Source organism: Papaver somniferum, chromosome 10, assembly GCF_003573695.1.
Source record: "Papaver somniferum cultivar HN1 chromosome 10, ASM357369v1, whole genome shotgun sequence".
In the NCBI taxonomy this organism is placed as follows: domain Eukaryota; kingdom Viridiplantae; phylum Streptophyta; class Magnoliopsida; order Ranunculales; family Papaveraceae; genus Papaver; species Papaver somniferum.
The window spans coordinates 154,502,053-154,513,683 of record NC_039367.1 but is presented as its reverse complement, the minus strand read 5'-3'; the positions used below and the strand labels follow the sequence as shown (position 1 = coordinate 154,513,683).

Below are 11,631 nucleotides of genomic sequence, written 5' to 3'. Positions count from 1 at the left end.
GTAAGTTGAAATGTCAGTTATAAAATTGGTAGCAAGGGAGCAGAGTATCCGAGATCGCATCCTAGTGGTTATTAGTAATGTATTTATACATGTGAACCATGTTTTGTACAGTTGGTCTACTTGTCTTATACATAAACAAATAGAGAATCAAACAAAATATGAAACTTACAGGATATTACTTTATTTGATGCAAACAAGATTCACCAGGTAATGAATCAATCAATAATTGTACGAAATATACATTACTAATTGGATGCATACATTTTGCTACTTTGCTACTCTATGCGATCATCTATAAAAACTTACACAGACGAAAAGAAAATGAAGTATCAAACAACTACAACATTAATGACTTCATTCACCATGTACTTGTATTTCCTTTCCTTTTTATTAAGCACGTCAGTTTCAATCTCAATGGCGTTGTCCGATGAACAACCAGAGAACTTCATTGTTCATGTCTCTAATTCACACAAGCCATCCATCTTTACTTCCCACCATGAATGGTATACGTCTACACTCCAATCTCTCCCTCATTCATCTCATCCCAGAGAGATCCTTTACACTTACACTCATGTTATGCATGGTTTTGCGGCCCGTCTTACACCTTCTCAAACTTATCATCTACTAAATCTCCCTGGAATTGTGTCAATCCTTCCAGAAGAGATTTATGAACCCGAGACTACTCGTTCTCCTGCATTTCTTGGTCTGAGTGAGAAATATGGTCTTTGGCCTAATTCGAGTTATGGCGAGGATGTCATTATTGGTGTTCTTGATTCGGGAGTTTGGCCTGAACTGCCGAGTTTCAGTGATACTGGATTATCTCCAGTACCAAATAGGTGGAAAGGAATTTGTGAGACAGGGCCTGATTTTCCGATAACATCCTGCAACAGAAAATTAATTGGTGCCAGATCTTTTTCTAAAGGACTTGGAGCGCTTAACGAATCGATATCACCAAGAGATACAGGCGGACATGGTACTCATTGTGCGTCTATCGCTGCTGGATCTTCGGTCAAGAATGCTGGATTCTATCAATATGCAGTAGGAGAAGCGAAGGGAGTTGCCACTCGGGCAAGAATTGCTGTATATAAGGTTTGCTGGAGCACTGGATGCAGTAATTCAGATATTCTTGCAGCAATGGATGAAGCCGTGGCAGATGGAGTTGATGTGATATCATTATCTGTTGGTTCCCCAGGAGTTGCTACACCATACAATTTACATGCAATCTCGATAGCTGCTTTTGGTGCTATGGAAAAAGGAATTCTTGTATCCACCTCCGCTGGAAATGCAGGACCAGGTCCATCCACTACAAACAAAGTGGCACCGTGGATGTTAAATGTTGGGGCATCAACAATTGATAGAGAATTTCACGCAGATGTCATTTTAGGGGACGGTAAGACTTTTGATGGTATCACAATGTATTCTGGCAAGCCATATGGGAATTCAGCGGCCAAATTAGTTTACGCTGGTGATATTGGTAGCCAATTTTGCAACAAAGGCTTCCGTTCAAATTCTTCTAAAGTTACTGGAAATATTATTCTTTGTAATTCCGGTGGTGGTATCCCAAGATCTGCAAAAAGGAGCACGGTGGAAAAATCTGGTGGTGTCGGATTGATTCTAGTAGAAGATCCTAAAGAAATCGGATATGGATTGTCTGCTATTAGATTTAGTACACCTGTAGTGGTGGTTGATATGGACACTGGAGCTGCAATTCGAGAATACATCAAATTAGATCCAAAACCAACAGCTACATTCAAATTTGAAAGAACTGTGATTGGTAATTCGCCACCAGCACCTAAAATTGCCATCTTTTCTAGCCGTGGTCCTAACAATTTAACACCAGAGATCATCAAACCGGACGTTATTGCACCTGGTGTAAATATTTTAGCCGGTTCAACAAAAGATTCCTACGACATAAAATCCGGCACATCCATGGCATGTCCTCATGTGAGTGGATTGGCCGCAATGCTTCGCCAAGTTCATCCGAAGTGGTCACCAGCTGCAATCAGGTCTGCGCTAATGACTACAGCTTATAACCTTGATAATTCCGGCAAGTATATTAGTGATCTCTCAACTAGCAAATTTTCAACACCATATGAACATGGGTCAGGTCACGTGGATGCAAACCGCGCTCTAAATCCAGGTTTGGTGTACGACATTGTCCCTGATGATTATGTCGCATTTCTTTGTTCCATTGGGTACAACCAAAGACAGATTTCTGTTTTTGTCAAGAGTAAGAAGGTTGATTGCAGATCTGTAGCGCTATCAAGTCCGGGTAATCTTAACTATCCATCATTTTCAGTTGTCCTTAAACCAGGAAATGTTGATACCGTCAAGTACAAAAGAGTCGTTAAGAATGTTGGTAGTTCAGTGGATGCAGTTTACAAAGCAAGGATTAGAAATCGATCACCATATGTTAAGATAAGTGTCTCTCCAACTAAACTTGTGTTCGACAAGAATAACACCAGCTTGTCCTATGAAATCACATTCGTTTCTAAGCTAATCGAGCCAGACACCAGAGAACACGAATTTGGGTCAATCGAATGGTATGATGGAGTACATCTTGTTAGGAGTCCAATTGCTTTCAGATGGGTTACTGGTAGTACTGCTAGCTTGATTTCTTCTGTTTAATGTCTTTCAATTTATCAGTTGTAATCTTCCGCATTTAATAAAAATTGGGTTAACACCAAAAACGAATCCACCATCTAAGAGAATCAAAAACGTAATTCTATGAGCTCATATGCATGTGTAAAGCTACAATAATATTTCAGCGGATGCAATTCGTCAAAATTTGGTAATATGGAGATCATCTCAATATATATCTCTTGATGTTGTCTTCCGGCCTAATTAATAGAGAAACCAGCTAATTAATAGACAACACAAGCATGTGCAAGTTACACAATATTCGCACACTTAATTTATAAATAATTTACAAACAAGAATGTTTAATATAAAAATATAGGATGAATCATACATATATGGCTAATAAAACTTCAATTCGAAATTACCTCAACTCTGATACGTTAAGAGCAACAGTATGGTACGTAGGACAGGGGAGAATAACGAAATTACCTCAAACATACAGTGTACGTTAGTGCATTGAAATTAACTTGTGATATTTGTAAGTAATTTCGACCGACTTTTGACTAAACTCTCGACTTTATGTAGTCATAGTCTCACACCGGACCGTTTTGGTTTACTCTTCAACTACATCGAAGGACACTATAACTTTCGTCTTTACAATCCAATGAATAGTTCCATTTAAAGGCATTGCAGACACCCAGACTTCAGAGAAAATATCATATAGATCGCTGCACACTAACTGGAGCCAAAAATTAATAATCACAATAGACCAAGTGATTACGAGATCAAACAAAAACATCGAAGATGGCCACCAAACCAAACAGACAATGTACAACTTAATACTTACAGGAACGAAAGATATATCCATTGAAACTTGAACCCCGAACCATGAAAACTACAATTAACTCAAAAATTAAACTACCAACAACTAGGGAGATGCCGCTTTGTTCGAACCTAGATGAACTCATCGTCGCTGTCGGGACCATATAAGCTTGAATCAACATCCAACAACCTTATTTCTGGATCATTCGGGTCAATTTCAACTTCATCGGGAACAGAATGTTTACCCCAGGGGAAGTCGAGATCAATATCTATTCCTTCGTTATTCTCACGCGACAAATCATATGAAGCATCTGGTCCCTCATTTGTTTCATCACTCACATCATCCATACCAGCACCACCAGTTGTAAAAGCATCTCCTAGCATGTATGTAATTTCTGCCACTGTCCTGTGAATGGCCACAAACTCCACTAAGATGCTTTTCCCAAATGTCAATAGTGTTTCAATTGATGCATGAAGCTGATCCAAATATGCTTGATAGAATTTACCGTTTCTGACACTGATTAGCAGTTTAATCCCAAGTTTGACTGTTTCTGCATGCTTTTTATATATAAGATCGAACCGAAGATTAACCAGGGACGTTTCAAATAAAACTGCCCAGAACATGATATTCTCAAGTGACAATCCATCCTCGGTAAGAGTGGAACACGGAACTGAATTTAGTTTCTCTACTGCTTCATTAATCAACTCTAATGTTTCCTCTGCAGCCTCAGCATATGCATCTCGTACGGAGGTACAACTGTCCTTAGAAAGAATCCTCTGCTCGGCATATGCATCTTGAACTTAATGGCAACTGCAAGATGATACTTAGCTTATATAAAGACAACTCTCTTTATTGATGTTTAGAAAATCTCTCAAAACTAAACACAAGCTCTAATCTTGCTCATATGATCAACCACAACTTTGGTGATCATATATGTATAGAACCATGAATTCCTTTTCCTAGTCCTATTACCTTATTACATGTCTTTCCTTTTCTTAGAACTAGATGACTTCTAATTCCCTTAGGATTACATCAATTTCCTAATCTTGTCCTAACCAGCTTGTTAGTGACTTCTATGTTGAAGTTAATCCAACATTCTCCCTCTTAAGCTTCAACTGTGCTTGTGAAAAGTCTTGTACTCCTATTGATTTCCTCATCTCTTCAAACTTGATCCGAGCCAATGCTTTTGTTAATATATCTGCCTTCTGCTCAGTTCCAGGTATGTGTTCTACGTTAATGACCTCCTTCTCGATGCATTCTCGTATGAAATGATACCTTTTGTGAATGTGTTTCGTCTTCCCATGAAACATTGGATTTTTAGTAAGTGCAATTGCAGACTTATTATCAATCTTGATGAGAACTTTTCCAGGTTCTCTTCCTTTGATTTCACCTAACAGTTCTTGAAGCCATATTGATCGTTTAGCTACTTCTGTTGCGGCCATAAACTCAGCTTCACAGGATGAGAGGGTTATAGTGTCTTGCTTCTGTGAACACCATGTAATAGGTGCTTCACCTAGATAAAATATATGACCAGTTGTACCTTTTCCATCATCTTGGTCAATATTATGACTGTTGTCACTATACCCAACAATTCCTTTTGATCCTCCTCGACCATACTTCAATCCACAGCTGATTGTTCCTCTTAGATATCTCAATATCTGCTTTATTACATCACCATGAGACTTGCGTGGACTCTGCATATAACGGCTTGTTACTCCCACAGAGAACAGTCTTGTGTGTAATAAGTATCTTAGGCATCCAAAATTTCTTCTATAACTCGTTGAATCAATCTCTGCTTCTTCTGTGCCTTTGAAACTTTAAGTCCAAACTCCGTTGGTATCTTAGTTGGATTACAATTTTCAAGTCCTGCTTCTTTCAGAATTCTCCTTGCATAAGCTTCTTGTTTAATCTGAATCACATCTACTCCTTGATGGACTTCTATGCCAAGGTAATAAGTGAATTTTCCGAGGTCTGACATCACAAACTTTGATGACATTTCCCTCTTGAACTCATTTATCACCTTAAGGGAGTTTCCAGTCAAAAATAGATCATCTACATAGACTGCAATCACAAGAAGCGTTCCCTTTTCTTCTCTTCTGTATACTGATGTTTCTTTAGAGCACTTAACAAAACTGATTTCTCTTAAGATTTGATCTAACTTTGTATTCCAGGCTCGAGGAGCTTGTCTTAGACCATATAGAGTTGTTGATAACTTATAAACCTTATGCTATTGTCCATTTACTTCAAAACCTTCCGGTTGTTCAACATACACATCTTCTCGCAATTCACCATGTAAGAATGTTGTCTTAACGTCTAAGTGGTGAATTTCCCATGAGTTTGATGCAGCTTCTGATATTAAGAGACGAATTGTCTCTAGTCTAGAAACTGGTGCGAAAACTTCATCAAAGTCTATGCCTGATTCTTGAACGTATCCCTTAGCTACAAGTCTTGCCTTATATTTGTTAATAGTTCCATCAGCATTTCTTTTAACCTTGAAGATCCACTTAAGACCAATCACTTTTACCCCACCTGGCTTATCAACTAGAAACCAAGTCTTGTTTATGTTGATTGAAATAATTTCTTCTCTACATGCTTGTGTCCATTTAGTCGAGACCTTTGCTTCCTGAAAATTCCCTGGTTCATCATTAACAGAAAGTAGCATAATCTCACATTCTTCTGCAACATGAAGAACATAATCCTCCAGATACTGTGGCTTTTGCATCTGTCTTGTTGATTTTCGCAGTAGAATGGGTTGAGTTATTTCATCGATCTCTTATTCTTCTTCTTCTTCTTCCACTTCTTCGTTATTCTCAGTGTTTTCATTATTCTCTTCTTCTTCTTGATTAACATCATTGTTTCCATTGGTATTGATGATTATGGGTCCTTCGCCTTCATCAATTACTTGACCCCATCTCATGTGAGACATTCTTGGATCCCTACTTGGTCCATCATTAGTTTCTTTCCAGTTCCAGTTTGCTTTTTCATCGAATACCACATCTCGACTCACTATTACTCTTTTCTTTGTTGGATTGAATAATCTGTAAGATTTGGATCCAGGCTCAATTCCTAGATGCACAAGAGTCTGAGATCGATCATCCAGTTTCTTAAGAGTTGCATAATCAACTTTTGTGTATGCTTTGCAACCAAACACTCTTAGATGATCTAGATTTGGTTTCCTCTTTCGCAAACTTTCATATGGAGTCATGTATTTCAGAGCTTTCGTAGGTATCCTGTTTATTAGGTATTTGGAGAATCGTACAGCTTCTCCCCATAGATAATTAGGTACCTGCATAGCCTTTAAATAACTTCTTGTCATCTCCATTAGAGTCCTGTTTCTCCTCTCCACCACTCTGTTTTGTTGTGGTGTAATAGGACCACATAAATCAGCATGAAGAAGCTCTAATGGCTTTGAGGCTCTGAATGTTGTTACTTTTGGAAAACCTTGACGCGTTTGCTTCCCAACTAAACATGATTCACAGATCCTTGATTCATCGTTTATCTGTGGTAGCCCTCGAACCATCTTGTTCTGAGACATTGGCTTTAAAGTTCTAAAGCTTATGTGTCCTAATCTTGTATGCCACTTCCATGTCTGATCTTCCAGTCTCATATTCAGACACAATGGCCTTCCAATCATGAGACTTATCTTGTAGAGTCTATTCTGTGAGCGTGAGACTCTAACTAAAAGTCTTCCACTTGGGTCATGAACTGTTCGATAATCTTGTCGCATTGTAATATCACATCCAACTTCTGTAGCTTGTCCTAAACTTAGAATTTTGCTTTGTAAGTTTGGGATGAAGTAGATGTTTGTGACAAGCTTCTGTTCTCCGATCTTGCTCTGAAATAGAATTGATCCTTTCCCTTTAATTTCTACAGAAGATCCATCCCCAAACTTCACTTGTCCTTTGATTTTCTCATTGAGTTCAGAAAAGTAGTGTCTCTTACCAGTCATGTGATTGTTGGCTCCATTATCTAAATACCATACTCCTTCTTCACTATCCTTTATTTCATAGTTCTTTGGTATTAATTTCTCTTCGTTTAAGAATACCACTTCGTGCATGAAAAGAGCAGTATCGGCTTCCCTTGTTTCATTCTTGTTTGCTTCTTCCATCTTTTGTATTCTTTCAGGGCATACAGAGGATAAGTGTCCTGGTTTATCACATCTATAACAAATAATGTTTGATCTATCCTTATTTTCTTTCCCTTGGTTTTGATCATTCTGACTTGTTGTTCTATCTTGTGAGTTAAACCTTCCTCCCCTTCCTCGGCCTATGTTTACTCTACCACCTCTTCCACGACCTCTTCCTATTGTCGCAGAGTTTTGTTGGTAAGAGTTTGTGTACAAGAGTTTTCCTTGAGTTTCTCCATTGTTTTCTTCATCAAGGATTCTCTCTTCATATGCTTTCAATCTTCCAATTATATATTCATAGCTAGTTTTCTTTAAATCTAAGACTTGTTCGAGAGAAGCTATGATATGAATATACTTGGATCTTGATAAACTATTGAGATACTTCTTTACCAGTTTATCTTCAATAATGGATTGTCCAAGTGACGCAGCTTTTGAGTCTATCTCTGATATCTTTCCTGCAAAGCTATCAATAGTATCAGTGTCTTTCATCTTCACTCTTTCAAATTCAGACATTAAGGTTTGAAGACGGGCTTCTTTAACTCGATCAGCTCCGAGATTACGTGCCTTTATTGCATCCCAAATTTTCCTTGAAGTTTCATGTTCACCAACTTGTAGAACAAGACATTCTGGTATTGCTTGAAAGAGTAATCCAATGGCAACATTGTTTTTGTATGGGTCCAACGTACCAGGATCAATTGTTTCCCAAACTTTGTAGATTTTCATCAGTACCTTCATTCTCATGGCCCATACTGTGTAGTTTATGGTGTTGAGGATTGGAACTTGTATTGGAGGTGGTGTGAAATCTTTTGCACGTATGATGGTGCTCTCGTCTCCCATGGCTCAGTGTAGACAAGCTCTGATACCAATTAATAGCAACTGCAAGATGAAAATTACCTTATAAAGACAACTCTCTTTATTGATGTTTAGAAAATCTCTCATAACTAAACACAAGCTCTAATCTTGCTCATATGATCAACCACAACTTTGGTGATCATATATATATAGAACTATGAATTCCTTTTCCTAGTCCTATTACCTTATTACATGTCTTTCCTTTTCTTAGAACTAGATGACTTCTAATTTCCTTAGGATTACATCAATTTCCTAATCTTGTCCTAACCAGCTTGTTAGTGACTTCTATGTTGAAGTTAATCCAACATAACTGAGGAACAGACGTCCTTAGACGGATTCCTCTGCTCGGCACGGAAGTAATATTCATCCATGGTAATTTTACCTTTATGAACTACATCTCCAATGCATCTAAGCAGGGATTCCGTGACAGATTCTCTACCAACGCCTTGTTCCTTGAGATCCGTTGTACACTTTCCAAAATCATCTAACGTTACTTTATTTTGCAGAACCAATTGCATCATTTTGTCCTCAATAAAGAGGGAACATTCATCGAGAAGATACTGATCCAACAATTCTTTCGAGTTCTTAAATTTTGAAATAAATGACACGATTTTTTCAAGAATCTTGTGGCACTCCTCGACTAATGAGCGATTACTGGAATGGGAAAATTCGAGTTTCCTCAGCATCCATGTCGATTCTCGTGATATGATATAGAAACTATCAAACAGGTGCTTTTGTTGCCACATGAACTTATCCATGGTGCTTTTGATAGAAAGTTTTTTAGGTTTTCCTGCAAAAAATTCATTCCTTCTTCTCCAATCATCCTATCTGAATTCTATTCTTCTGGATCTACTCATGGTCCATTCCTTATAATCCTAGCAAAACATCTGCAGAGTATTTTGTTTGAAATAGCAAAAAATGGTGATGCAGGCCGTCGTGTGTGGAAGTTTGATGCGAATCAACAATGGTTTATGGAAATTAAACAATCAAATACTCATGGTTTCTATCTAAACATCACACTTTCTAAGCCAAATCCCAAGGCGGATCCCATATCTTTTATCATTCCTGCAGGTGAGTGTTTTGAAGGTTGGTTTGCAATGGCTTCAGCCTTGGAGGAGATTATTACATTTTCAATTTCTATAGGAAGACAAGCACCTAAATCTATATCCAACCAGCACCCAAATAACAAGCCATCCTATGCTCAGATATTGAAAATCAATCCTTCCTCCTCGTTCCCAAATTCGAAATCCATCCCACAACCCAAAACATATTCTACGGCAGTTTCCCATACCACAGCTCAATCAATGTCTCAGTCACCATTCCTTTGTGATAGTTTTGCAGCACCCATATCTTCAAAGATCAAAGGTAGGTCTGATATCCATATCAGCCATCAGAATACCTCCAATCTCTTAGGTAAGTGGCATGATGCCTTTGTGGTGTCATCACCTATCCCAATTACAAATTGGTCCGCTGTGACCACAGCCCTTAGTCATGAATGGCAGCTATACTCCCTTTGTGTTGTTTACCCCATTAACTCTTACCAGGGTATTTTTCATGTGGACAAAGATTTATCATCTGCAGATTTTGAGTTCAATTTTACTGCCGGAAATACTACATACTCAGTTTTTAGATGGGATTCACAATTTTGGAGCACATCTCGTTTATTAGCGACGGATTTCAATCTAGAGATTATTGGAGTCCCTTATCAATTATGGTCATTGGGTGTAATGCATCAAATAGGTGAGTTATGTGGTGAAGTTCTGCTGATTGATCCTGTTACTCTAAGGCTTGAAGATTTACGGGCGATGCGTATTAAGATCCGCAATGTAAACGGGATAAATTCTATTCCAAGAGCTCTTAATTTGATCAAGGATTATGGTATCTTTACGGCTCACATTTCTGTTGCTAGAATTAAAGCTCCGGCAAGCAAGACGGTAGAAGTTCAGGCACCGTCAGTGAGGAGTGCTACTTTCTCAAAGTCAAATCACATGCCGAGGTTGGTGGACATTCAAGGAAATACCTCAAATTTCCTCCCTAATTCTAGTAACTCCGTAGACTCTCCCAGGAAAGATTCAAGTAATCCGACTTCTACGGCTAATTTTTTGCCTTATCCAACAAGGCAAGTTTCACGTAAACCAGCTCATCATGGATCCGGTATCAAAAAGAGGAGAAAGCGAAAGCCCAGAAACAAGAGTTCATACACAACTTCACAGCACAACCTTATATGGAAGAAGATTGAAAAGCTTTCATTATCAGTTAATGAACCCACTGTCATGGAGGTAGACCCTATCATCCTAAACCCAGCCTTCGAGTGTGGTATTGCGGATATATCCGATCAAATATCTCTCCTCCTTCTACCAAGAAAGTATATCCTGAAAAACCTACAAACAGAGTTGCCAAAAAATCAATAAAACTCTACTGCTTCGTCGACCCAATTCCTAGAACCATCTTTGATCGTATCCCGGTACCTCTAAATAACTCTACCACTCACACCTCCCATGTCAGTCCACTCATGTTTTCTCAAGCTCCAATTCTTGCAACTCCACCAGATTCCATAACCATAACCAACAACAACTCTTTGATCACCTTTCCAACCTATCCTAGACGTGTTAATGTAAGTTTTAAGTTCATCTTTCCAGAGTGGGTTTTTCAGGAAGTACAGCGTCTTTTCAACCTTGGCCTCACCATGGGCATCACTTTTCATAATATTCCGAATCACTCTAGAAGATTTTCGGCGATCAAAGTTACTATGGAGGGTCCGGTACATAAGCACTTCTGCAACACATCAGTAATTGAGGAAGATTTTGCTCTTCAAACTATTGTCAACTTGGAGGGAGTTCAGCAAGTATCGATTCACGAGCCTAAAAAAAATCTACCTCTTGGCGGCCTAATTGACACATTCATTGCTCACCTGGATAAGGAACAAACCTCAGATTCCTCTAGTTCAACTCCAACATATCCCCCTGGATATGAGCCAATTGCTACAGATACCGCAGATGATGCTTGCTCTAACATCAGTACGGAAGAGCAAAGTGTAATACCTAAAAGAATGGCAATAGAATGCAGAAGACTTGATATATCCCCATTGGCACTTGGGCAATCATATGTCAAGACAAGACGTACCATCAAAAAACGGGCAATTCCTTTTAATAAATGAATTTACAAATCCTTTCATGGAATGTTAGAGGTTTATGCTCAGCCAATAGAAGAACTATTGTGAAGAAGATGATTCAGCTCATTAATGCTCCTA

At 38.5% G+C, this 11,631-nt stretch overlaps 1 protein-coding gene across 1 annotated transcript; it reads left to right on the top strand.

Moving 5' to 3' along the window:
* Positions 1-267: 267 nt before the first annotated feature.
* Positions 268-2,668, top strand: LOC113315183 (subtilisin-like protease SBT1.4). Its single transcript, XM_026563486.1, has one exon. It carries the CDS (start codon positions 283-285, stop codon positions 2,626-2,628), a length of 2,346 nt encoding a protein of 781 aa, XP_026419271.1. The 5' UTR covers positions 268-282; the 3' UTR covers positions 2,629-2,668.
* The last annotated feature ends 8,963 nt before the right edge of the window (positions 2,669-11,631 follow it).

What these genes read in the sequence shown, in the direction of transcription:
- LOC113315183 (XM_026563486.1), top strand. Translation starts at nt 283, where the DNA reads ATGCGATCATCTATAAAAACTTACACAGACGAAAAGAAAATGAAGTAT.